This window comes from Cladophialophora psammophila (genome assembly GCF_000585535.1).
Source record: "Cladophialophora psammophila CBS 110553 chromosome Unknown aczJe-supercont1.5, whole genome shotgun sequence".
Classification (NCBI taxonomy): Eukaryota; Fungi; Ascomycota; class Eurotiomycetes; order Chaetothyriales; family Herpotrichiellaceae; genus Cladophialophora; species Cladophialophora psammophila.
Genome location: NW_006912926.1, coordinates 1,048,255 through 1,074,878, shown reverse-complemented (window position 1 = coordinate 1,074,878; position 26,624 = coordinate 1,048,255). Strand labels below are relative to the sequence as shown.

At 52.3% G+C, this 26,624-nt stretch overlaps 8 protein-coding genes across 8 annotated transcripts; 2 read left to right on the top strand and 6 right to left on the bottom strand.

Annotated features, from left to right (window-relative positions):
• Positions 1 to 72: 72 nt before the first annotated feature.
• On the top strand, positions 73 to 1,319 carry A1O5_04024 (uncharacterized protein; the record flags this gene model as incomplete). Its single annotated transcript, XM_007744633.1, has 3 exons — positions 73 to 307; positions 354 to 381; positions 440 to 1,319. The coding sequence occupies 3 exons, from the start codon at positions 73 to 75 to the stop codon at positions 1,317 to 1,319; spliced, it is 1,143 nt and encodes a 380-aa protein (XP_007742823.1).
• Positions 1,320 to 2,995: 1,676 nt separating this feature from the next.
• A1O5_04023 (uncharacterized protein) lies at positions 2,996 to 3,547 on the top strand (the record flags this gene model as incomplete). The annotated part of the gene is made up of 1 exon (XM_007744632.1): positions 2,996 to 3,547. One exon carries the CDS (start codon positions 2,996 to 2,998, stop codon positions 3,545 to 3,547), a length of 552 nt encoding a protein of 183 aa, XP_007742822.1.
• Positions 3,548 to 4,462: 915 nt separating this feature from the next.
• A1O5_04022 (uncharacterized protein) lies at positions 4,463 to 5,465 on the bottom strand (the record flags this gene model as incomplete). The annotated part of the gene is made up of 3 exons (XM_007744631.1): positions 4,463 to 4,875; positions 4,982 to 5,049; positions 5,110 to 5,465. The coding sequence occupies 3 exons, from the start codon at positions 5,463 to 5,465 to the stop codon at positions 4,463 to 4,465; spliced, it is 837 nt and encodes a 278-aa protein (XP_007742821.1).
• Positions 5,466 to 9,738: 4,273 nt separating this feature from the next.
• Positions 9,739 to 11,588, bottom strand: A1O5_04021 (uncharacterized protein; the record flags this gene model as incomplete). The annotated part of the gene is made up of 6 exons (XM_007744630.1): positions 9,739 to 10,216; positions 10,267 to 10,321; positions 10,407 to 10,874; positions 10,929 to 11,001; positions 11,072 to 11,172; positions 11,243 to 11,588. The coding sequence occupies 6 exons, from the start codon at positions 11,586 to 11,588 to the stop codon at positions 9,739 to 9,741; spliced, it is 1,521 nt and encodes a 506-aa protein (XP_007742820.1).
• Positions 11,589 to 12,828: 1,240 nt separating this feature from the next.
• Positions 12,829 to 14,094, bottom strand: A1O5_04020 (uncharacterized protein; the record flags this gene model as incomplete). Its single annotated transcript, XM_007744629.1, has 3 exons — positions 12,829 to 13,275; positions 13,337 to 13,705; positions 13,807 to 14,094. The coding sequence occupies 3 exons, from the start codon at positions 14,092 to 14,094 to the stop codon at positions 12,829 to 12,831; spliced, it is 1,104 nt and encodes a 367-aa protein (XP_007742819.1).
• A 681-nt stretch (positions 14,095 to 14,775) lies between these two features.
• On the bottom strand, positions 14,776 to 16,120 carry A1O5_04019 (calcium/proton exchanger; the record flags this gene model as incomplete). The annotated part of the gene is made up of 2 exons (XM_007744628.1): positions 14,776 to 15,681; positions 15,737 to 16,120. The coding sequence occupies 2 exons, from the start codon at positions 16,118 to 16,120 to the stop codon at positions 14,776 to 14,778; spliced, it is 1,290 nt and encodes a 429-aa protein (XP_007742818.1).
• A 1,781-nt stretch (positions 16,121 to 17,901) lies between these two features.
• Positions 17,902 to 21,962, bottom strand: A1O5_04018 (uncharacterized protein; the record flags this gene model as incomplete). Its single annotated transcript, XM_007744627.1, has 2 exons — positions 17,902 to 21,516; positions 21,567 to 21,962. 2 exons carry the CDS (start codon positions 21,960 to 21,962, stop codon positions 17,902 to 17,904), a joined length of 4,011 nt encoding a protein of 1,336 aa, XP_007742817.1.
• Positions 21,963 to 22,754: 792 nt separating this feature from the next.
• On the bottom strand, positions 22,755 to 26,135 carry A1O5_04017 (uncharacterized protein; the record flags this gene model as incomplete). The annotated part of the gene is made up of 6 exons (XM_007744626.1): positions 22,755 to 23,870; positions 23,931 to 24,295; positions 24,349 to 24,676; positions 24,735 to 25,196; positions 25,249 to 25,527; positions 25,599 to 26,135. 6 exons carry the CDS (start codon positions 26,133 to 26,135, stop codon positions 22,755 to 22,757), a joined length of 3,087 nt encoding a protein of 1,028 aa, XP_007742816.1.
• Between the last annotated feature and the right edge of the window lie 489 nt (positions 26,136 to 26,624).

The window sequence follows — 26,624 nt, the reverse complement described above, 5'->3', positions numbered from 1 at the left end:
GCTCATTCGGAAACCCGCTACAGGCAGCATAACGTCGTGCCCGATCTATCTCTCGTCTCCCATATAACGCACATGGCTCTAGCATTCATGCCTGCTTCAGTGTTCAACGAGGAGAACCCATCATTGTGGCCTCTTTTCACTACTGTGGCTTCCGTGCGGCCCAAATTCGCACATGGAGCTGCGATCATGGTAGCGATCGGGGGCTGGGGTGCCACCGCTAGCTTTTCGATAGCTGCTGCCACACAAAAGAACAGAAGGCGTTTTGCCTACAACGTTCGAGCAATGGTGGATCAAACCGGGCCAGATGGTAGGTAGGCGTGCCAACTATGAGATCCTTTACTAATACCAAAAAGTTGTTAATATTGATTGGGAATATCCAGGGTAGGTGGTCCTATTCATCTTGTTGGGTCTCCCGCAAACTATGCTGAAAAGGTGACAGCGGCAACGGAGAGGATTATAAACAGATACCCAACTCGGAAAAAGCTTGGGAAATCGAAGCGTATCCAGAACTCCTACAGGAGATCAGACTGGCTCTTGGGCCCGATAAGTCGATATCTGCTGCTGTCCCAGGCCATCCACGCGAAATGCTCGCATTCACGAAAGAAACAATGCCCAAAATCAGTTCTGTGCTGGACTTTATCAACGTTATGACCTATGACTTGGTCAACCGACGAGACAATGTCACTGGCCACCATACTGGTCTTGCTTCTTCGTTGGCAGGTATCGAAGCATTTTTAGAGAATGGCCTCGAGCCGGAGAAAGCTAATCTGGGATTCGCGTTCTATCCTCGATGGTACAAGACCGATCCTAATGGAAATTGCGGTGCCAACCCCATGGGTTGTAAAACCTTACTGATGGAAGACCCATCGTCTGGCGCCGATCTTGGCCGTGCTGGCGCCTTCGCTTGGAGTGACGACGTGCCGACTGACCTTTCAATGTCGTTTCATCGGGCATTGCCACACGGACTGTATGACAATGGCAAGGGTGGGCATTACTTCTGGGACACTGGCGAAGACATTTTCTGGTCTTGGGATACGCCAGTTGCTATTTCGAAGAAATTCCCTGCCATTATGGAGAGGTTGAGTCTCGGTGGTGTTTTTGCATGGGGCCTTGGAGAAGATTCCTCGGATTGGCCACACTTGCAGGCCTTGACAGCTAATTCAAGAGGCTCTCGGGAGGCGCAGCGGATTTCAAATGGAAGACAAAGGACGAACTCTGACAGAAAGTTTGTTCGACGAAAACAGTGGAGGCGACGCCATCAACGCCAAGCATCTCTGGATTGCCCGGCTCATCCTCCAAGGGAGTACGCCATACAATGAGTATCATGCATTCATTGAGTCGATGCCTGTCGAGCCACGCCTTCCGCGAAATCTGCCAACAGTCCGGCTCACTGCATTCCCTTCGCAGCAACCGAACACCGCCACTGGTCTGACATTGCAACTTACAAATAGTGCGAACTGAACGAGCGCCAGGGACAGAGCGTAGACCGCTACCTGTCAAAGCTAGGGATGTGGCCCGACATGGAAACAGTTCCTTTGCTGAATTGACACTAGGCCCGGTTGCTCGTGGATGCGGCCCCCGAATATCTTCCGTCTCAACGTTTTGGGTCACTTGTTCGCCTACAACTCAGAAGGCGCGTTCGGACCGGCAGGTAAGGGTGTGTATTTGGACCCAGACATCTTGACCTGAATGGGACGTCAGCATATCACCTCGCCCCGAGAACGATCAACACGTGGCATCGGCTCAGTTTATTCTGCCCTTTGCCTGACGGATGCTCAGTGGGGTGATCCTGCCAACTCGGCATGGGACCGACGGCAAAGAAGATCATGTCGAGAATTCAGCATCATCCAAAAAATGATGTGTCATCTAACATTTTGTGTCTAGACCATCGCGTCTGCTGTGTGGTCGCGACCTTGGGTTGATAGATTGGTGCAACGCAGCTGAAAGAGATATTTATTGTCTCTGGTCAGCGTAGCAAGTCCATGCAGATTCTTCACCCATGAGGAACCAGATATTTAGGATTGTGGCCCGCCTCGAAGCTTGATATTACCCCAGCTGATATGCAGAGCCAGGTAAGTCCATTGCACTAACTAGCTGTGACTGACTGCTCGCCTTGTTCGCCCACTGGGAGGTGACACCTATGGGGGGTTTGTTTGAAGGTCGGTATGCCACGTCCATATTTTCTATTTCTTGTCCCTTGGGCGACTGTGCATTTCCTTGGATGATAAATGAGCCGAATCGATCAAGCCTCGGAGCCTAGTCTGAAAAAAAAAAACGACGAGCAAAGACTTCCTTTACCTCGGAATGGAAAAGGCCAGCAAAACATTTCGGTGCACACGCATGGCAAAGTCAAAAGATCCAGAACTCGGGTTCGGCCAAACCCTGGAAGTTTAATACTATAGGCTACTACGGCCGTATATGGCATGTGCCTGAGGTAAGCCGGGGGAAAAGCGCCTCCAACAGACCTGACTGGTCTATGCACAGTCATTCCCAATTGTCTCTTCTCTTTCCCGAAGCTGCGCAGTCTGGTGGGGGCCCGTAAGCATGGCTTCCAAAGCAGATCGTGACTGAGATCCAGGCTCTTACCGATGAACCATGTTACTCAGCTAGCAAACGAATACTACAGTTCAAACCCCAGTGTCTCGCAATGCAGTCAGCACACGACTGGTACGTAAACCCTCTTGGACCTCGAAGAAGGCGGCCCTGATAGGGAAGATCAGATCGCTCTTTGAAGTGAAAATATCGCAATACGATTGCTCACTTCTGGCGCGTATATTTCGAGTATATCTATGGTGAGATTGACTTTGTGTATATAAATACCACGACGGGACGTTGGGGAGGGCCGTCTTTCCGTCTTCTCACACCGCTCAACTCGGCACAGTAGGGCAGGAGGCACCAAACCAGTCAACAAGCACACATCCCACGAAGTTGTCTGGAAGTCAAACAACCCCCCAATCCTGAGACACAGCATACCAAAGCCAAACCAAACGAAAAGATGGCATCTCCCACCTCACCACCAACACTCAAACACGTCCTCAACCTCAGCCTCACGCCAACCACGGTCCTCGACGCCGGCGCCACCCCACGCGGCCGTATCAGCTGGGTAGAAACGCCGCTGGGCGAACTGACCACACCGTCGGGGACGAAGATCGCCACCGTCCTGCCCGGTGGCGGCGACTACTGCACACGGCACGTCGACGAGCTGATGATCGAGGTCGACCTGCGAGTCGTCGCGCAATCGGACCCGGACCCGACCACGGGCTCGTCGACGCTGTTCAAGTTCCAGAGCGTGGGCTACGACAAACTGATCAAGCCTGTCATGAGCGCCCTGGACGGCACCCCGGCGGAGCAGGAAGGAAGGGAGACCGCGGAAGCGGCAGGGGAGATGCCGTCGGCGCTGTACGGCACCGAGGTGCTCTCGTGCAACACCTCTAGTAAAGAGTACTGGTGGCTGAACTTTGCGGTGCTGGTCGCCAAGGTCGCGCTGGTGCTCGGCCCCAAGGGCGTCGAGAAGGTCGAGTATACGATTTATCAGGTGGTGGTCTGAGGATCGGGAAGCCGACGGACGGGGTGACACACACACCCACCCACATCTGTTATATGTATGTCTGTATGGATGGTAGCGCGTGTGTCCGTATCGAAGTATGGAGGAAGTCGAGAGAATCAAGGGATGATCGAGGCAATGCTCTCCGCTCACAACGGCGCCGCAGGCACCCGACTTGTTGTCCCTTCCCAGCTCCTCGACGTCCTAGGTACCCAGTAGGTAAACGCCCACAGGTGCAGGTCAAACAGGCCGACAACTACATGCCGAGTTACTCTTTACTACACCTTTTGCCTCTCGCCCTTTGCCCTTTGCCTTATGCGGGTAGGAGAAAAGCTCCGTCGCATTATCGATGTATTAGTGACTATCAGCCAGCGAGCCGGCGAGCCAGCCGATACCCACCGAGCCATGGTGAGAACCACGATAGAGAAAGAGGGAGAAGAACTCAGCCCTTGACGGAAATAATTTGCTTTTCTTCATTCTTCAAGACGTTTTATTATCTCTCAGCCTAGCTGCCGTTGATCGTGGTCATAACCTATACGTAAAGCGTATTCGTTCTGCATTTCCCCTTTTTATTTGGGTGCAAACAACCCACATTCATCCATTGCCTGCACCCACCCGCCCAACACCATCCGGGATACCCTACATCACTCATTCATCCAGCCGCATATACATACACACATACATGGACACATAGACTCATAGACAAGGCTGACGGAGGGAAGAAGGGGGAGGGGCAGAGAGAAGTATGCCACGAACGAGCGTACCTGTACCCTGCCCAGAAACAAAGACCGGTGCCGTTGTTTTATGTATCAGTCGAGCACGGATGTGTCAGGGCCTTGTTTTCACTTTTTCACTTTTTCACTTTTTCTCTTCTTCTCTCTTTCCACTTCTCATTTTTCACGACTAAAGTGTGAAGCTCTAGCTTTCTCGCGACGTCGCGCGTGAGTGCCTGAGCGAGGTGTGGATCGACTTGGGCGTGGGCTGCTGCACCTCGACGAGTTCTATGCGCGTGCCTTTGGACCCTTTGTCGTCGCTGATTGGCACGTCGTTCAAGGAAGGTAGGCTGGCCGTGCGCTCGTACAGGGTTCGGTCCTCTGTGCTCTGGGTGCGAGTGACCTCCGTTCGTGTGTCTGCGGATGTCGACCCAGGCCTGGATTCTGACGCCGATGTTGATATCGAAGCAAGCCACGACTTGTTGCGCAGATCGAGTGAGAGCTTCTTGACTTTTCGGTACGTCAGGCTCAGCCTTGCTTTGAGCGCGCCGGCGCAGGCGGCGCAGATGCCGATGTGGTTCTCCACGCCGGCCCAAAGGAAGACCAAGGCGTAATTTTCTGTTTTGGAGTTGAACATATCTTAGTATTGGCGAGACGCTGAACACGTATGCATCATGTTGAGAAGGAAGAGGAGAGGAGAAGCAGGAGGAGGGCTGTAGCATACCTGAAAGGTTGGGTGACGTATCAATTTCGTAGACGGCGACAAGTCGAAAGACGCTCGCTAGGATGACGCTGTTTGAAAAGGCACGTTAGCACAGTCTGTAAACTGAACCAACAGGGGATGCCACGTACACGAAACAAATCGCGAACAATGTATAGAGGCTCCACCGGTGTTCACGAAGCGTTTCAACCTTCCAAAGCAGTACCATCGGTATCAGGTACATGACCACATCATTCGCAATCATGAAACTTGCATTGAAATAGAAGAAGGCTATCAAGTTGATGCACTTCCCTTTCACAGGTCCGCTCGTTGATTCCAAGCCCTGATGCCAGACGTAGCTCAAGGGCGTGCATTGCAATAATATAACCGCAACTGAACTGGTGCCAAAGGCCACCGCAAGGAACTGCATTACGTGGATGAAGTATCTCTGGGCACGGGTCTGTGACAGGCCGTAGTAGAATGTCAACCATGCGTGCTTGACGAACATGTTGCACAAGAAATAAGGGGGCAAGGCCGCAACGATGAGCTATTTTCGCGTCAGTAGCTAGCCGTGACGGGTGGAAAACTGTGGAAGAGGAGAATTGACCTTTTGCAAAGTCTCTCTGCGAAGGAATTCAGTAGCAGTGATGGAAGCCCCAAGGCCTTTCGCCGCGGCTGATATACACCTCAGTCATCCTGGAGGATTAATTTCAGTTTGTCTTCATACCTGCACAGACGATGGATGTCATCACCAAAGCAAGGAACTGCAACAAGATAAGTCACGGCTTGGAGTTACAACGAGGGTCCATCGCACCGCACTGATGACCAAAAACCCTGCGAAAGGTCAGTCAACATCGATGGACTAGTCGCCCACTTTTCCGCGAGGAACTCACACTTGCTTGCAGTTAACCGTCCCGTGGTCTCCAATTGTCTCTTCAGCTCAATTGATACAGAGACGACTGTCGCCACGGCAAGCGTAATGCTGATAGCCACAAGGACAGTATCCTTTGAATCGAACATATTTGAAGGTGCTGCAAGTCTCCGTGCAAAGGTAACCTCAGAAAAGGTGTAGACCGACCTAAGCCTCCAAGGGTGTTAAACACATGATATATAGAGCCTGCTCGCAACTTTCTGTGCACCACAACGCTGTCGTCTTGGATTTGGTAATATTTTCATGGGTTCAGACAACATTCCTTGCCACATCGGCCCGTGGCGAGGCTCCTAGAACAAGCACTCGCCATAACCGATAAGTACAAGATGTCACTCTTGGGCTAGCGAAGCACCGCAGGTGGCGCTGGCCAATAGCGATTTTGCGAGGACATTCTCGTGGCCAACTTACAAGGGATCGATCTAGGGCAAAAAACTGTTTGCTCCACCCCCTCACCATCATCAAGGGGGAGGAGGAGTGGAGTGCGCGACCTGTCGACTCGGGAAACACGGCGTTTTCGTGCCGTCGAGCCACGCGAAGCATTCTTGCATAGCACGGAACTGGTTAGTGTTGGTCGTGGTGGAAAAGGGAACTTGATAACTGATGTATCCAACTTTGTCGTCTTGCTAGGTTTTGCTTATAGTTGAGTCCAATCTGCCTCCCGCGGCGGGACGGAAGGGAGTCCCAACCCCCCCCCCCCCCCCCCCCCCCCCCCCCCCCCCCCCCGGCCAGCCATCAACCAGACCCACCGCAGCATGGCGAGGCTCATAGATCGCTGTCAACCGTGGAGCTAGCAGACGGTACCGAAGTTTTGACATCTGGGGCTAATGGTTGTTTGCCCAATGGGACACTGTCAAATGTCGGATGTCAGGTCTGAGAATCGGGAACTCATCGTGATAAAGACAAAGCCGGAAGCACGAGTTCTAGCCTATGCGTAGCTGTGGAAGTTCTGGAGCGATAAGAATGATTGGGCCGTAAGAAAGGTCCCAAGTGGATGCCGGATGATCGCACCGAGGTCGGCTTCCAAGGAGATTGGAGATCAGATCCAAGCCTTCGATCTTAAAATTCTGGGGCGTTTTGTGGCGCTCAGAATTAGACGCAAGAGACAATTGAGGCACCGGATTTTGCAACCCTTGCTGCTCGAAGGGGGTTGGGAGGCAAGATCTGTGAAAGTCCAAATATCTAGCGATCACCTGTGAGTCTGGGTCAAACTTCACGCTGTCGGTCAGGTATACGAGGTAGATATGAGCTGATCTCTTGTCGTGTGTGGACGACACGGCGGTGTATTGGGTGCCACAGTGACGGTAACCCAATGAAGAAGATAGAGGTTGAAGCGAGGTTGCAGCCAAGACAAGCCCGGTGACATGTGGGCTGTTCTCCTCCTCCAGTAGCTTTCCATGTCTCTATTTCGTGTGTAAGACTCCTCGATCGTATCTGCCAAAGGGGAGCCACGGAGGTCTGTCCATCCAGCCAGTTAGATGTCTAGCGAGGTGGCCCGTCAATGTGTTACGTTTCGACGCTCCTTGGACAACAGACTCCCTGAATTTCTCCTTGGCCACTAGTCTCGCGTATAACAGTTGACACTTCCGTAGTTATTGGGCGCTCTTTGCCCCTCAGCACCGCCAGCTGGACGTCTTGGCTGGATCAGGTGGGTTGCTGCCTTTAGGTGGCTCTGAGTGGTGAGCTGATGAGCGCAGAGAAAAGGTCGCCAAGGGGCGGCCTTGCCCTGAACCTGGGGAATGCGCAACAATCACCACCTTGATGCTTCGGAGGTCATGCATTGTTCTGTGATATCTTGAGCTGCAGACCCCAGTCTCCCTTACACTCTATCTCAGAAGGATTTCCCAGCTAGGGTCGAAAAGTGAGAAACTAGGAGATTGTGGGCTGAGTCGCAACAGACCTTCTGGCTCCTTGGTCGGGAACGAGCCGGCGGAAAATGCCACCCGGGCCTGGTCACCTTCTGAGATTGACGCAATCGGGCTTGATGAGCAGGCGCATGCCCGGCTGCAGTTCCCTCGCGCTGTTCTGTCCATAACTGGGTGCCAAAGCCGGAACCCTCTATATTCCGAGGCACCTGTTCGAGTTGCTGTAATATCGAATTGCCATAGAACCTAGGAGCAGTGTTGTTTGCCACGGCCGTCTCATAAACGTGGCCACTTCCTCAACAGAATCTAGGTAGCTCCTCAGGTTAGGCAGCGCGGTGTTGACGAGCTCGCAAGCCTGTGTTATGTAGAGACAGCACAATGCTACCAGAGCACATCCGAAGTCGGCCATATACCGAATGGTTTCGTGTCTAAGCGGTGGCATGTCCATGAGAGATCGAGAACAAGCACGTCCAACGGGGAAGAAGAGGAGACTGATGGCAAGTCTGGTGAGACGGTTTGATCCGGCCGTGAAATGCTAGCAGGAGAGGCACGCCGGCTCTTGTGGAAGCGACTTTGGAGGCTAAACGCCTGAGGCGACACTGGATGAGCTAGAGGCGAACGCCGCGCTGCGCTGATGGCAGCATCAGTTGTTGCAATCTCGCAGTCCTGCTGGTGTAAAGCGTCCCCTGGTGATGATGAGACTGACAACAGCCTCTTGTGCAGTGAGCTGGCCGATTGTTGCTGACCCCTTCGAGATGCATGGCCGACGTAATTTCTACCGGTTTTGGAGCAGCGAGCGCATGGCGGATTTTTGGCTCTCATGCAGCGCATCTGTAGGCGTCAAGTTAGTGACAACAGTCTGGAGGGTCACTCGTCGTTGCGGCTTTCACCTTCAACCGCCGACACGCAGAGCATGCAACAGGCGCAGAGCCCAGTAACGGTCTCTGTGAAGGCGATGCGGTTGTCGCCATTGTGCCCACCGCCACGATGTGAAACTAGAATGGTTATCGCGAAAAGTCATCTGGCTCTAATTAAGCGATCAAGGTGAATAAAGGTGGCACGAGATGCTTTGGAAGGCGTCTCTCAAGTTTACTATTAAAGAGAGCAGGTTGCGAGTGCATAGACCGAGGCAGTTAACAACAGAAGACAGATAGAGTTAAGCTGGTGGAGGTGAAGGCGGCCTCGCCACCCAAGGGCTACGCCTAGGGACGCCGTGCTAGTTAAGCCTGGAGCCTAAGACCCCCTCCCTTGTACTTATACAATCCACAAGCAACAAGGCTACTAGGCTTTCTACAAACGTTGGTTAATCTACCTCGTACGGTCTGAGAAATACTGCCTGTCTGTGCATTAGTTGCCTACAATTATATTGCACATGAACCTATTCATCCTAAACAAACTTGACAATCCCTGAACCTGAACATCACCGAGATATCTTGCCCTAGCTTCTGTTCCAATACTATAAGGACGGTCTGACATTGTCCTGTCCGCTCCACCTGACAATGACTCTGCTAGTCGAATTGCAAAAACTACGTCTTCGAAACCCAAGTCGTTCTCGGAATGCTCGAAACGCGAAGGGACAAGAACACCCAGGTCCAGCCTTCCGAGCTCTGTGCTTTGGTTCGACTTCAGAGTGAAAGCATTGGGTTACGAGTGGTGGAAAACGGACTGGCCTGTCACGACATTCCATCCGCCAATGTGAACAGCGACCTTGATGTCGGATAGCGTCGTGTTCACGGCCCATGCCTCCAAACCATTCGTCCCGTTACCTTGCTTGACTCTTGCCACCCCGATGGTTATGCCAGCACATTCACTCTTCAATGCCCAGTATGCGATCTTAGGTCGAAGATAGTAATCGGCGTTGGCCCAGGATGTTACCGGCCAACGGTCATTGAGTTGCCAAACAAGAGCACCGCCACAATACTCTTTGCCAGGGCCTCGCCAAAGACGTCGTCAGGATCGATAAGCCGCAGAAAGAGCCTCGGACTGAATCAGTTGGATCCCGTCTCGAATTTGATGTTAGCATTCCCGTAGTGCGCAATCCGGTCTCCTCCATCTTCCATTTTGTTGTGCCATTTCAAAAATTTGTCTTCCGACACGTCGCCATTCTCCAGCACGCTGTATTCGGGAGGAAAGAAGTCTTCGACTGTATCGAGGCCGGGTAATGTTTGCATACCAAACTCACTGACGAATCTACCAGCAAGTTTGGGGAAGTCTTGGTATGGAAACATTTCCAAATGCCATACGTGCCATTGGTGTATATCACGAACTTGCTGCAAATTTTCCATGGCGCCCCCAAATGGAGACCCAGGCCAATACGAGATAGCTGGACTCAGAGCCTTGCAAATTGCCGGCAGCGTATGCTCATAAAAATACCTTGTTGGAAAAGTGGATTCGAGAATCTTTCCGGGGTCGGTCTCGCTTGAATCGGATTCGAGCTGCCTAAGCAGTGGAATGATATAATTCTCGCTGTTCCCACACCACAGCACAATAGAGGAGCGATGTCTCAATCAGCGGACGTTTTGCTCCGCTTCCACCGCGACGCGATTTCGCATTTGCGCGTGTGCTGGAAAGCTGCCACACGCAAACATGAAATCTTGCCGGACCAGGACCCCCAGCTGGTCACAAGAATGGTAAAAGGATGCATGCTCGTACACACCGCCGTCCCAAACGCGGATCATGACCTGATCAGAATCGCGAGGCAACTTGACCCGGTCCGTGTACTTCTCCGTAGAGACACGAGACAGGAAGGAGTCGGCCGGAATCCAATACGAGCCGGCAGCGAAGATCGGGACGTTGTTGATCTTGAAAAAGAAACCGCTATCTTCTTGGCCAGGCAGCGGACGCTGGATCAATTCCGCTTTCTGAATTCCAAATGTCTTGCTCATTTCGTCCACGAGCATCGACTGAGAGTCCTGAGACTGGTATAAAGAAACTCTGGTTTCGTACAAATTTGCTTCTCCCAGGGCGAAGGGCCACCAGAGATCAGGATCGTGCAGACGAAAATTCGCTCGCACAATGTGTTGCTCAACATTGACGGTTCGAGATTGTTGGACTACCCCTTCGCGGCCGAGTTGGACGTTGGCTCGACTAGCGGCGCCATCCACCATAACCACAACTTCCAGCTCTGCATGCTTTAGATCAGAGCAGAAAATTGTGTGGACTGAAATCTCCGATATACGCACAGAATAAAGATCCAGATATATCGGCTTCCAGGGTCGCCGGGTCATGAATTTCGGACCCCAATCCCAGCCCTCCAGTCAGATTTTGTCAGCTGAAAACTGGTCGCAGAAGTAGGATGCAACAGAGCTAGGACGTCCTTACATAGTGATACTGTGCTTTCCTCGTAGCCAGCCGTGCCTCGGATACTTGAGGACTTCCTCGTCCCCAACTCGCTCTGCATTCTCGAAGGTGATTTACAAACACTGCGCAACTAAGCAGCCTTTTTCCTTCACAAGCATATCTTCTATAATTTGAATTTTGTGAGACACGAACATATTGTCGGATTTGAGGATGTTTGATCGTTGAGCTTGACGGTGGCGAAGGTATCGAGCCCTTCGAACAACAATACAGCACGGCGGTTTGGCTTTCCAATTGCATCTTCAGGCACTTCGAACTGTAACTCGTATATCCAGCTCTGCTCTCTAACCCATTGCACAGCTTCCTCATTCTTCCCAATGAAGGGATCGGGGATGACTCCATTAGCCAGCAAATCCAGATGGATTTCTGTAGGTACCGGCCTGCTCAGTTGCCGCGAGCTTTTTAGGGGGGACGTTGAGGAAGGGACAGCTTTGTATCTCCGGCCACTGCTCAAAAGCAAAGTTGTGTAAGCTGCTGCCATCTTCCGACATCCAACACACTGTATGTGTCAAAGATTTTGTGCTCCTGGAAACAAGACATCCGCCATCTCGGTGGTCTGCGGATTTTTGGCTCAATGGGCACCACACACAGGTAAGGCCGGACTGTCACTCAAGCCGCCGCTATCGCGTCGTTGGGACTGCTGATTGTCAGGAGGCTAGTGCCTCGCCCTTTTGCAACCTCGGTCGTCGGTCGTGCATATCATAGCGTCTTGCGACGGAAGTTGACTTTGCTCCCGAGCTGACAACCAGGGTCTTTGAGGAGCATATCTGTCCCGGGCCGATAGGCTCACTGGAGCTGGACATGTTGAGTGATGTCGAAAATTAATATTGGAAGGGAAGTGGAAAGGGCAAGAAAGCGGAAGGTGCTCATGCACTATTCCCCTTCTAGCACCCCCACCTTCCCGATCAGGCGAATTCCTCCATCAACCCATTCTCGCCACATATTCTGATTCTGCTCCGAATAATCGTCCCTGCAGTCGTTCTCTGGAACCATATGAGCTGCCGGCTCGGTCTCAAAGAGATCGCGTAACCTCTCTTAGGATTTTAGACATTTAAGAAGAAGCACGATCGGCCGTCGGCAGGAAGTCGATGAGGTCGTCTATGCGGATGCGGAACATCCAGCCTATCGTTTCAAGGCCGTGGTTTCGCGAGATGACAGGCTCGTCTTTCTGGAGATCTATGACAGAGGGAGGGGTTGTCAGGTGTGGTCAGCGCCGGTGAACGGGAGAGAGCCAGTCGAAAACACGGCAGAAAGGAGCCATCCGAGAGATAGTAGACTGGGGTTGAAGTTCGACGGGGTGGTTTCGGGGCAGTCCCATGCAGAGTGGGAGTAAGTCTTTTCCTTTTTCTTTCTCTTCCTTGCGGTTCGTCCATCCTGACCCAATATCCTTTCATCTTTTGTGCTGGTGAACTCAATGCTTGACTTATTCCCAGGCACATCGGGACTCCCTCTGAAGACTTGGGCCATAGCGGGAATGTCTCTGCAAAACAATAGGCCGCCGTCGGCCTGGAAAGGTGGCTGTGGTTGAAAAAGACACTGAGACTCGGAATGCATAAAAGATAGACAAGGATAGTAGACGGCGAACAACTCCGGGCTCATTCCCGAACTTTTGACTTGGTTTGTACACAATATATATATATATCCATTATCCCATCCAGGGGGGACGACTCCCTTCCCCCTCCACCATGTTTTCATAGTTACAATGTAAGGCTCGGGCACGATCACTTGCCTCGAATACTCTTCGTCCGAATCCTCCTCCCATTCGCGGCAATCTTAACATTCGCCCTTGCACTGATTGCCATCTTGTGCACCCTAGCTCGCTTTTCCCACGCAGAACTTCTTCCCTCGGCAACTCCCAATAACTCCTTGGCCACACGTTCCGCAAGCTTATCTTCTCTTCTCCCCTCGGCGGCAGTTAATATCCATTGGATAGCTGTCCGTCTGCGCTGACGAAGGCGTAGGGGAACGGGAATGGGCATGGAGGCACCGCCACCCAGTAGACCTCTCTGTTGGCGGATCTTGACGAGAGGGGCGACGGAGTCGATTATGGCGGTGAGATAAGCGACAGGGGAGAGGGGGAGAGATTGCATGGGCAAAGGACTGATTAGGTCCTTGTTGGATGGCGGTGCAGATGAGGTTCGGAGGGCGTCGAGGATGAATTGCATATTCTGCAAGCAACACCTTTAGCACATACTGGACAGGGTATGCGGAGAACAGGTTTATTCTTACCTTCTGCGCACGACTCAACTTTCCATCCCTCATCAGACTTCTTGTCACCTGCTCCACCACGGGGTCATATCTTCTCTTGAAATTCACCGCTTTGCCCAGCGGCTTCAGGTCCGGTAGCCCAAACTTATGCCCGAAGCCAGCGTCGGGATACTCCAGGCCTACGACTCTCGTGTCCTGAAAGTGAACCAAGCTGTCTACTGATCCACCCAAGTTTGATACCGCTTCAACCTCAGCGGCACTTTTTCTCGCGGCGGTCGAAAAGGAACGGGATCCGGAGGGTGACTTATTGGTGCTGTTGGGTTCCAGCTTTAGATCTTGTTTCATGACCTGAGGCGCCTTGTCTTGGGCATCTTTATCGCGCTTAAGAATCTGCACAGATATCATCGTAAAGACATGTCAGCCGCCATATATCTAGACTGCAATTGAAGGCCAATGCAGTTCGCGCCATCGGTTTGTCCGTCTCTACCTACCTCTTGCACCGGTGTCCCCTGCTCCACATCCGGAGGCGTGTTTCCCATTGTCTTGTCAATTGCAGCAGCTTCTTCTGTCACATGGGGCAATTGGTCCATATTGGGGCCTTTCGCCTGTGTATGAAGAGCCGTGTTTTCGAGGGACCCGCCCTTTGCAGCTGCATCATCGCTTGCGGCGCGCTGCTGCTGAAGTAGACTCGAGGCAGGAGCAAATCTCTTCTGCGGAACCGTAGGCTTCGTCCTGAATGGCACCGAGCGGGTCGTAAAGAGAGGCAGTCGAGGCGCCATTATTGCTGTTGCTGAAATGCGTATTGAAAGATTCGGAATTTGGAGATGGAGTTCTGGTCAATGGCTCTGAAGCGGAGGTGCAAAGCAAGTGCAGGCTCAGTTTGCGGCCAAGAGCAGTTGCCTATTCGGGAAACATGTCGTTGCCGCTGTAAAGAAATTTAATTCTTACATGCACAAGGCGGGTTTCTGCTGGCCATTTTCGTCCACGGCGGCTAGGAACGAACAAACACAGAGACGGTGGAGAAACACGCTCAGACCGGATCAAACATCTGTATTGTTCAATCTGTAGGATAGTTCATGTACATATGAGACACAATCCCGAAACCCCATCCCAAACCGAAGAATTTTGTGGAAGCCTGGGTATCGAGAGAACCTCCAAGTCGACAAGAGCATGAATTGTTTCCATTCCACCCAACGCCATGTGACCAATACCTGCCGTTCGAGTTCCGTCCTTGTTGGCGCAAACCCTCAGGAAAAATGAAAAGTGACGACTGTCCCTCATCGTCCTTGTGCCATGGATCTGTTTAGTCCAGAGCCACAACCCTCAACGCTCCGTATCTGGAGCATGTGATAGAAAAGCTTTCAACAACGGAAAGATAGGAGAACGAGAAAAGGAAAGTGTAGGGTGCTTTGAAAGATCCTCTTCTTCAGATGTCTGACCTCACCCCAGGCCTGGATCACTCAGGCACCACTGCTACCGCTAAAGAGCTTCCCCAGGTTCAGTCCAGTACCTGCATCGTCCGGCAAGACGTAAAAGGCCAGGGCAATGATGAAATACATACCCAAGCAGAGCAATCCTTCGAGATAATTGGATTTTCCGTCCTGGATCAAGAGCACCACAACCAGCGAGGCCAAAAAGAAGCTTACTGTCTCAAAGGTCTCGAAGTGTAGTGTCATGGGTTTGTCTATGATCCAGCCCAACACCACCAGGAAAGGAGTGACAAAGAGGGCGATTTGGAGACTGGATCCAATGGCGACTCCAATGGCCAAGTCCATCTTGTTCTTCCACGCAACGATGACGGCTGTGACGTGCTCGGCCGCGTTGCCGACGATAGGGATCAAGATCAGACCGATAAAGGTTTTGCTAATGTGCGCTTCTTCCACAATGGCGTCGATGCTGCCGACTAGGTATTCGGCGCAGACAGAGACAAGGAGGGTGATGATCACCAAGACGATACCTGCAGCCCAAGGCCCCAAAAGCTGAGCCTCCTCATCCTCACGTCCTTGCGCTTCAGCGTCGTCAAACAGGTTGGCGTGGGATTTGAGCTGGAAGTACAGGTATGCCACGTAGATGAGCAGCAGAATGATCGATGTCCCACGCGACAGAATCATGATATTATCATCTTGTGCTTTGTTGTTGGACATGACAGCATACAAGGTGGCAGGAATGATCAGAGAGGAGGTGGCGACGGTCATGAGCGACGACATTGTTGATGCGACTGTCGAATTAAAGCTCTGTTCAGGATAACGGATGCCGCCGACGAAGAAGCAACATCCCAAGACCAGGAGGATATTGGACAGGATGCTGCCCAGCATGCTGGCTTGGACGATGCGGATCTCGTTCTTCGAGAGAGCAATGATACTCACCTATTTCTAGCATTAGCACATCCTCCCCCCTTTCAATGTTGCTGTGCATGCTTACGATTAACTCGACCGCATTTCCAAATGTCGCATTCAAAAGTCCTCCAATGGTCTGGCCCAGCGGAACGGCGAGCTCTTCTGTGGCGAAAGCGAGGAGAGATGCCAATGGTATGATGGCAATAAAATTGAGGGTAAACTGGAGCGCCGGTGACCAGTCTAAAACACCTGCCAGGATGCCGACAGGCACAAAAACGAGGAGGACATTGACGTAGTTGGTCTTGAGAACCTCCCAGGTCAAATGTAGCACCAGGAAGGGGTATTTGATCCAGACATTTTCATGCTTGTGATATGGTGTCCCGGAGTCGGTGGTGGTGATTCGCGAGAGGAGACCGGTCCGTTCGGTTGAGTAGTCTGCGCGGCCGTTGATGCCGCCGTCTTCAGGCATGATATGGATATCTTCGCGGGAAGGGTGAGCAGTGTGAGAGAAATGTTTGCGGAGATTGGTCGCAGCTATAGACGCATTCCGCAACGACACCATAACAGGCGCCAGACTCAAGTCAGCCGAGACCGTACTGTGATTTTGGGGCGGGAGAATGAATGTGATCAAAGCAACGGGAGGAGATACCAAACATCAAAAGATATGCGCTGCGGCGGGGAGGGATCTGGTGTAATATAGCTCATGCACGTACCCATTCGATATCTTGGGGCAAGACAGCGCCGAGCGGAGAACAAGGCAGTTGAGTGACGGCCGTAGCTGGGCAAACAGAGGAGAGAAAAGCTTCCCCTACTCCGGAGAGACCTCGTGGGAAGGCGAAGCAAGAAGTGTTGATGCTTCCTGTCTCCCTGTGATGTACTTGTACCCGCCCAGGGGACTTGGCGAAGGCGAGGCGCTGCGGACGAGAGATTTTTGATGTTTCGGTAGGTTAGGTCGGGACGGGGAGGGCGACGGGCGTGGAGTGCCGCGGCGAGGAGGGCAGGAGGGGGAAGACGCAGATGGGATAATGAGTGACACCGAGATGGAATTCCGAATCGTTCTGTGGTGCGAGCGGGTGCGTGGTGAGAGAAGGAATTGCGATACGTTTGTGAAGCGAAGGTCAAGAAGATGCCTCTCCACCCGCAGCTGCGCTCCAGCCCATCACATCCCTCAACATGACAGCACTAACTGACACAGCCACACTTGGCCTTTGCAAGTTTGCCTGGACTTGGTTGACTTTCCTAAGTACTTACCTCCGCGATCGACCTCTCATCTCACCCATTGGATCCTCCGAGCAGGGGCCGTAAGCTGTTTGGAACAAAGCCCATCACCGTCTGCTTCGGTAGAGACCTTCCGGAAACAGCAGGACACTCAACCAGCACCACCTCGAGCGCCCGGCCACTACTCTACAGGAGCGAAAGAAAAAGGCACCAAGAGGAGGATAAGAGGAGGAACACACAAGGGACTCTCTAGAAACAAGAGCTTATGTGCAAGGACATGCTTCAACATTGCCATCGAGCCCGTCTTCTTCCCCCCCTCGCCTCTCACACGACCGTCTCTGGGGATAGTGGTGACGTCGGGGCAGCAACCACTACCCACCAACAAGGGCTGCCGCGGCTATCGAAACGACGGGCTCGAAACTTATCGCGCCGGGGACTTCGCGGCCGCCACTGGTTTAGCCACCAGGAACAACAACCATAATCCCAGGTAATCAGATTCAATGTACATACGAGGTATGTATAGTACATACATATGAACATACCTGCAAGGACATAGTACCCATGGTATGCAGAATCAGCACACGAGCATTTCCTCACCCTGCCTTCGTCATAAGCCTCAGCCTCAGAGACACCGGCGGCCTATATTCGTCGCTGTCAGCCGACAATCAAATCAAATCGCATGGTTACCAAGTTTCCTCCCCATGCTCAACGGTTGTCGTCATAGACTCGTGACTAGCCTCGTCCGAGTAACTCGGCGCCCGATCAGGCTCTACTGGGTACCGCTTTTCGGAACTTGAAGAAGCTGTGCGCCACACTTAAATTTGAAAAGCGCTGACTGACGCTGAAGCCAACGTAGCCATCAAAGTCTCAGCCTCGCTCGTGCTCATGGCCGTTTTCGGCAGGGATCGCTTGAGAAAGCGCCCGTCAGAGCCTGAGATGATATTCTCAAGGGACGACTAAAAGTCTCGTCGCATATATTCACAGAGGGGCATCCTCTCAAAATTGCCCCAGTCAGAACAACCGACTTCCTCGTCATACTATACAGATTCCATCAACTCGAACTCCGAGTTTCAGATTCCCATCTTCCAAATCAGCCACCTTAGCGGCGCTAACGTTGGAGGCTGAGAGGTATCTCTGCGTAGGCACTTTGGGCTTAGAGACATGCCCCGAACGAGCCACGACCCTCGCTGTCTGAAGCAAGTCGTCCTTCATCCCATTCCAACGCTCCAGCTCCTCTTTCCGCTGGAGCACTTGATACAACGTGGTGTCTGTTTGTGCTCGCCAGTACGACACCTTCCCAGCCGCGTCTTGACGGCTAACAGCTGGGCGCTTGAGTTTGACAGGCTTTGCCGCCTTGGCCATGTCCATCAGACTCGCAAAAACTTCCCTCGATCCCGTCCGCAGTTGTTGAGTCTTGACGTCTGTCGCCGGTGGCCCCTTGAGATGGTGGGGATCAAGCCATGCATGCTCGACAGCGCTTTGCGCAATAGCGCCCACCGGGATCCTGAGCTGTCGATTCTCCGATTTGAGGAAGCGAACAGCTGCCTGTAGACTGGTTATCTCCAGTTTGAGCTGATCTACTGCCGCCTTGAGGCGTAGCCTTGCCGACTCGTCCGCGGGGCCGAGGGGTAGCCCCTGTCCGTCTGCGATTCTCTTGTGTTTGATTGCCTCGAGTTCCATCTTTTGACTCTCCTGGGACTCGAGGAGCGTCTGGTATTCTCTCTCGAGTCGCTGCAAGTTCTCAACGGCGGCCGCATTCTCCGCGCGAAGCTTGTTGATCTCGTCTTTCATTTCTTTCACACCATCGTCCTTGACCTTGGTCTCCTTGGCCCTCGACTCTAGCAATTCGACCTTGACTTGCTGTTCTTCGAGTTCTTTGTCTTTTTCACTAAGCCGGATGGTCTGTTCTTGAATTCTCAATTTCAGTCGAGTCATCTCCTCCTGCAGATCTTGCGACAGTGCTTTTTGTGCCTTGACTTCTCGGGCGCGAGCTGTCCAGGGGGCGGGGAATTTCTCGAACTCGATGGCGCAAGATATGTCTGCTGACTTGGCGTTCAGGTCGTCAACTTTTCCTTGCAAAATCTGCAATTGCTTCAACAGGATCTCAAACACATCATCTGAAGCAGTTCCTTGTAGTTCACTCTTTTGTTGCTGGCTAGATGCGGCCGCGGTCATGAGCGTGATGATCCTTGAATACGAAAGAGCTTCGTCCATTTCCATCTTGTTGAGCTCCTCGAATACCGATTCTCCAACTCTTTGGATCAATTGAGACAAGGCCTCGGCGCACAATTCAGCTTCGGTGAATTTACTCCACATGGACTCGCTGAGGCACATTGAGCGCGCCCAAAGGTCGCTCACTGCATGCATTACCTTGCCAGAAATGTATTTGATCGTTCGGGCTTTAATACCAAGCTGATCCATTCTCTTTTCAAATAGTATCGAGTCCTCGTCGTCGTCTTTCGGCGCTCCTAACTTGGCTTGCACTGCTTTGCTCAAAATTTGTGCTCGACTGGCCATGTTGTCTGTGTAGTTCTCAACCATTGAGATGGACGAGGTCATCTCCATTGCTTTAGTTTCGCGAGCGTCCGGAAGAAACTTCTCAGACATGTCGACCAGAATATCAGCCATGCGTTGAAGGTATTCAGCACCTTCATGACCAAGTTCATCGCGGCGCAAGGCCTCCACCCAGCTGGTCATTGCCTGTTCTACAGGCTCCAGCTCGAACGGGGCACCGGCATACCTCATGAAGTCGTCCGTTGAACATGTCGACAGGTGTTGCACGAATCTTTCGCAGAGATTCGCAATAAAATTCATCTTTTCCATGACGGCGAATACCGCCATAGGACTTTCGTGCAGCTCGGCCCTGTCCCGCATTCGCTCCGCGAGTATGACTTTGCACAACTGCGCCTTCGACCGGATCCGTTTGAAACACAAAAGAGCGAGGATGGGTTTCTTGTCGATGTCAAATGTATCTGGAACGAAGTGCTGCACGATTTCCAGATGTAAACTGGCCTGCTCAGCACGCATCTTCCCAAGTTCTAGGTCGATCGCCTTCAGTTGAGTTTTGGCAGCCGAGTTCTGTAACTTCAGGTTCAGATCCATCATCGCCCTGGACTTGCTACTCATCTCATTCGCCTCGAGTTCGCTGATCTCGCGTGAACGTCGGAGTTCGTCAATGTCACCCTGGAGACCCTGCACGACATCCCTGAATTTGGTCAGTGTGTATTCCAGGTCTTCGATTGTCTTTTCCTGCTCGGCGGCTTGTCGATGTCTATCGTGCAGCAGGGCCTCGCTTTCATCCAATTGGTAATGCAGCCGCTTCTCCTCTTCGACATGGAATGCCTCGAGTTCGTCTGCCACTTGGATGTGTTCTTCGAGGTCCTGAACCTGCCTCTTCAACTGTTCAATCATGTGTCGATGCTGGTCACGCTCTTGTCCCAGGGTATCCAAGATTTCGTCGTTTGCCTCCGCAGCCTCTAGCTGTTCTCTGAGATGCTGGTTGGTCTCTTCCGATCTGCTGAGCTTCGCTGCAACCTCTTCATACTTCGAGGCTGTCTGCTCGAGCTCATCAATGGTTTCGTGAAGCTCCTTGATCTCGTTCTTCAAGTCACCCTCATTTTGCTGCGTCACGTCCCTCAGCATGACCAGTGCCTGTCGTAACCTCTCCGTCTCGCGTTCCATCTGAAGCCAGCCAGCACTGGCTTTCTCTTCAGGACTCATGATCGACGCCAATTCCCGGTTCTCTTCTCTCAGAATTTCAGCCTCGAGCTCCAACTCCTCATGCTTGAGCTTCAGTGCCTCCAGTTCACTCTCAAACATGTCAGCACGCTCTTCAGCCATCTCCTTGTCAAGAGTCGCAAGCTCTAATTCTGAGTCATGTTCGGCACTGCGATCTGGCACTTTGGCGGCACGACTCTCGGCATCCTCGTACTTGGCTTTGAGTTCTTGGATGTCTTGTTGATTGGTTTTAAGCTTTTTCTGCAAAGTTTGTATGATTCCTTCGTACCGTGCCGCCTGGTTTTGAAGTTCCTGTACGTTTTGGATTTGAGCTTGGTCATCTTGTCTCTGCTTCTGCAATGTCCGGACTTTCGTCTCCAACGCTTTGATCACCTGTGCCTGCCGGGATCTGTCTTCGACCGCAGAACTAAACCCATTCCGTTGACTAGCAAGCGGTTGTGAACGTGAGGTGGTCGCTGCGGAAACTCTAGCCTCTATGACCGACGGCTCCGGGGCCTCAGCTTCTTCTTCGTCTGATGCGGGAGCTGGAGCTGATCGTTCTTCCGCGATTGGAGGTGCTGTTTTCCCATCAAGGGCATCGGAAATAGGTTCGCTCTTCTCAGTCCGAGGCAGAGCTTTGGCGGTCATGGATAATCTAGAAGCGGTCATGGAAGGCCGTGGTTGCATTGAAGACGGTCTGGTCCCAGGAGGCCTGACAGGACCACCTCCTATTGACTGTCTACTCGTTGAGACGCTCGGCCGGTGTGTCGAAGCGGGTGCGGCCATTGTAGATTTCCCAACCATACTGAGCCTCGATTTTGTACTCGAGTCAGAGGTACGTGCAGTAGTTGCCGGAGTACCAGTTCTTGGAGTCGAGGTGGATGAACTGGCGGAAGACGGGGCAGGCTTCGTAGGAGATTTGATAGGAGACTGACGACGATGAGTTAGACAGAGGACCGGGCATTTGGAAATTGGCTTACAGATACCCTCATAGACCTTGAGCCTGTAGTCGTTCCGGAACCGGCACTCATCAGACTCTGCCGCTTTCTTGCAACATCCGCAGCAACTATGCTGGACGGTCTCGGCTTCACTGCGGGTCCATTGGAAGTCGACCCTCCGTTAAGCTTTGCACTGGTGCTTGCTTGACTGAGGATTTTCACAGCCGACTCCTTACGGACGAAGATGCCATGGCCGGGGGCGCAGTTGAAGTACCGCTCCCCTTTGACGGAACCATCGTTCTTTCCTGTGTCATCGGCTAGTTCGAGTCCCAGCCATTCTCCAGAGGCAACGTGTAGATGACCTATGTAGCGGACGGTGCCTTGCTTGCCGTCCTGGGTCTCGACTCTTTGTCCGATCTTGACATTGAGATCGGCCATTTTTGGCACTTAGTTCGTCGCTGAGGAGTTGCATGACAGGGAGTAAAAGTCGACGAGAGACATGAGAACGAGGAGGTATGTGGGTCAAGTCAGAACAGGGAAAATGCAGGAAGCGAAGATAATAAGAATGTTTGCCTGCAGTCAACAGGGAAGTTCCAGCAACGGTGGTTTGACGCGACTTGGAAGCCCGCAAGGATCGCGCCGCAGGGAAACAGTTGGGGGGGGCCACTTTGGTTCAGTTCACGTGATTATCGCCAGAATCCTGGATGTAAGGGGCGGCACTTCGCTGTCCAGTCCTACTCATACACATGTACATACATGCACCATGCAGCGGCCAGGGGATTCAGATTCATGTGGATATGCATTTTACTCTAAATAGATTTCTGGGGTATATATCTTTTTGGCTTCACCAATCCAAGCAGTAGCGGCATTTTCCGCATGGCTACTTCAATCAGGAACATGTTGCAACCACCGCTCGCGCATGAGAATGGTGCAGGGTATCTTGGAACACCGAGACCTAATAACGAGCGTCGGTCAGACACGTAAGAAAAGGAAATTGTCTTTTTGCAAGTCCAACTTATCGAAAACAACACATGAGCAACTCATTGCTTGGGTTCCATAACAAGCGGTAAACCAAAACTGTCAGCGCCCCCCTCCTTTTCTTCTCGACTTTTCGTTGTAGCATCAAAGGGTATCTCGCTAGACATAATGGCAGATAATCATAACTGCATATCGATGTCGGGGTATCATTGGTCATTCACTTTTTCTGATCAACTCAGACTTCTCCAAAGCCTAGCGTAAAGGAAGATTCAAATTGCTAGCAGGTCCGTTCGAATTGCCCAGGATCTGATTGTGATGATGCGGCCCGATCGGTGCCGGGTACGAAGAAAATGAATGTGATGTTGGTGGCCTGCCCGAGTCGAAACTCGCACGAGGCTCGTGCTTGGGAGTTCGGTCTCCGGAAATGCTGCCAAAGGGGAATTTGTCTTCTCGAAAACGTGATGGCCAGCCACCACTCATTGAAGTATTGGAAATTTCTTCCTCGGGTAGATTGACGCCGCTGTCGTTCCAAAAATTTCTGTATCCACTCTCCCGACTTTCCATGGAGATCAGCGAGGCCTTGCTGGCGTTAGAAGATGCATGCTTGAAGAACGTCCCTGGTGAATTGTTCTGGTTTTTGCGGCTCATGAAGGACGAAAACGACGAGATACTGCCGGGTTTGCGAAGACGGTCAAACAGAGAGGCTCGCTCGGACACGGATGTATTCTCTCCATCAGCAAAGCTCGATCGGGTTGGCGAATCCGTCGAGTGAAGCGATGGCGCATTTTGCAAGAGCTTGGATTCAAAGAAGGGTAGTGAGTCCTCAAATGAGTCGGATTTCGGGCGAGGAATCGCCCCCTTGACAGTGGTGGCGTCCAACCCGTGTGGCACGAGCTGTGATATCAGGTAGTCAATAGCGTCTTTAAGGCCGCCTGCATTATTCCGCGTGTAGGTCAGAACCAGTCGTCCTTCGGATGGTCCAACAATACGCTCCACAGACGCCGTAGCAGACTTCGGCAAGCTGCTAAATTCGGGGTTCGCGTGCACGTCTACTTCGTACTGGTTCCTGAACTTTTGGCGGAGATCGTTGAAAAATTCCGGACTGCTGAAGAAGGCCTCGAGCTCGTCAGACTTCTGGAAAGCAATCTCGTGGCTTTCTGGAACCATCCCGAGGAATGCATCAACCGCTTGCGGGACTTGGTATTCTGGGCCGGAAATGGTGACCACGTCACTGGCTTGTTCAGTGTTGGGGAAGTCAATCTTGCAGTTCCATTTCTTCTCCAGCTCCTCGATCTCAGGCAGCCTGCCGATCAACTCGCGATGGTAGAGTCGATTGATCACCACGGTCTCGGAGACGAACTCGGCATCCTAGATTGAATCATCTGATAAGGACATGGATGCATCACTCAAGGGGTCATCTTCGCTTACTGCTTTCTCCACCATGTCCATAATCTCCTGCTTTACCAAGTCCAAGCTCTGCGCATTTCGTGCCGGTGTGCGGCAGATGACATTATCGACTTTAATGTCATCATCATCCTTGCCCACTCCTCCGCGGTCCATTGCATTGGAGAATTTCACGAAAACAGAATACTTCTTCATGATGCGTTGGATGTGTTGGCCACCAATACCAATGATGCGCTTGTGGTATTGGTCAGGAACATGGAACGAAATCGACGCCGGCATCTCTTGCTCCACGAGATCCAAGCCATTCTTGGTCGCCTCGTACTGAGTACCCACCACGTCAATGTAGAAGTTGTACTCGTTGAAACCATCAAAGATGATTTGGACATTGCCTACGATGACAGTTAACGCAGGTCAAAGGTCGACCGTCAGGAAATGTTCATACTCTGCCCCATGATCTTGTTAATCTTGCCGTTCTTCTTGCCACTGACGAACTCTTTGTGCTCGTTTGCCAATTCGATCTTGACACGCATTTGATAGGGAGTCCTCTTCACGAAAGGAATCTGGTTAATGACCATCATTGCGGCTTTGACCGCGTCGTCAGATCCGTTGATTGTGAATGAGAATTTTTCAAAACTGATATCTGCGCCAGAGTTTGTGCAAATGTCGCTCAGCATGATCCGAATGTCCTCGGGGGACGGAGCACGTAGAGTGGGACCCTGCGAGGGATCAGGCATCATAATCCACCATGAAGCACTGAAGAACTGGCCAGCCTGTTCAACAATCGTCAGTCACTCGTGCCAGATGATTCAAGGGAACGGGTTGGCATACAAGTGCCATGATCTCCTTCACCGTCCTCTCGACATGTAGAACTTCAGTCCCCTGGACTCGGACGAGCCCACGCTGGCTGCCAAGCTGTGGGAAAAGAACGTGAGACCCGTTCGTCTCCATGATTTTTCGCACCTTGTCCAGCCGGTCGAGTAAGATGTTGTCAATCTTGCTTGCAGACACCACGGCATCCTTGGAGTAGAGTTTGATACCCATGACCAGCTCTTTCAGCTTCTGCTTCGCCTGGTTTATACGTTCCTGTGTTTCTCCTGTGATAAAGACCTCGTCCGCAGCTCGACGTGTGGCATGAGGGGGTACGTAACCGAAAACTCCGGGAAATGGAGGAGGAAAGTAGATAGCAGTCTTGGTGGCCGATTCAATCATCTTGATGTTCTTGCCGGTACGGCCTGACACCAAAGTGTGCATCGATACCTCGAGTTTGATCACGTCGATCTTATGCTTGAGCTGTCCATGTGTCAGTCAAGGTCCAGTGCAGAGGTCATTCTGGAGGATTCACAATCTGGTCAATCATCATCAGAGCCCGGGTCTTCGCATGTTCCACGCTTTCCATGTCTCCAAAAATGTTGACTCGATACCGCTGATCTAGACCGCTATCAACACCGTTGCCGTAAGAGGCACTGGCAGCAGACGACTCGGCGCTACGGGGCTTGAGGAGGAAAATATCTGTCCCGGTATATTTGGCACAAAGGTCAATGTGGCTGAGGACACTGGAGCGAATTCCGGTCTCGGCGCCGTCCAAGATCAAGGCCGGGTCGATGTCCACAATAGCAGAGCGCTTGAACTCGTCAGCAACAACCTTTGCCGGTCGGTCAAGAGGGGGTTTGGAGGGGCTCATATGCTTCATACCATCATAATGGGTGTTTCGTTCAGGATTTTCGATCTCATCTTACAGACCAACTCCCCGTCCCCTGAGATGCAGACATTTGTCACCAGCCCTTGGGACTTTCGATGCAGGGCCGGGCCGGCTTTTGGCTCCGACGATGTGACGGTCGCCTGTATGTGGCCTCCACTCTGATCACTGATGTATGCACACAAAGAGCGCAGTCTCTCCTCGTTCTGCACGTGAACAGGCAGGCTGTGAATAGGCGTGCCTTCGGGGGTGCCCGCTGGAAAGGTCCAGCGTTGGAAAGCACCGGGACTCGAGTGTAGGATCTCGTCGGGGTTGGGGCCAGGGAGGCTCGAGGCGAAAGGCACATTGAAGGACAGGTTGACCGAGGTGGCTTCGGATGGCGCCTGAGACACGATTCCGGGCGAGCCTTGAGGACGTCTCAGTGGTTGCGGCGTAGACATGTCCTGATGGAATCTGGACATGCCAAACGCTGCAGGAGTCATCCGTTCCCAGCCATGACGGGCTTGGCCAGTGAAGTTGCTGATCTTGTGCATCTTCGGCTTGGGATGACTCCCCAGGTCATCGACGTTCGGAAGGGAGTGGGAAAGGAAAGAAGGGCTATGATTGTTGCATCGAGAAGGATATGGAACGCAGCGTGAGGTCTGGGGAGGGTGAAGAGGACGGTCGGAGAGATAGCGTGCCGAAAGGGAACTACTTTGGTATCAGGGTACCGCTGGAGTTGAGGTTGAAGTTGAAATGATGGAGAGTAGGTAGGTAGGTACAGTAAGTAGTTGCGGTTGAAAGTCGCAACTCGAGTGGACTGGACTGGGCTGGACTGTGCGTCGCAGGCAGTTAGTTGGACCGCTGGCACTGGCGGGAGTCTAGCCTGATGGCCGTTCGCCGCAGTATGTACCTCGTACGTACTACACCCTTTTGACCCTTGTACACCTCACAGGAGGGGTCTAGGGGGGTCCCAAGAGCAAGTCGCAGGGCCAGGTGGAATAGGGAGCCTTTCTGAAAGGACAGGAACTTCGGACCCGGCC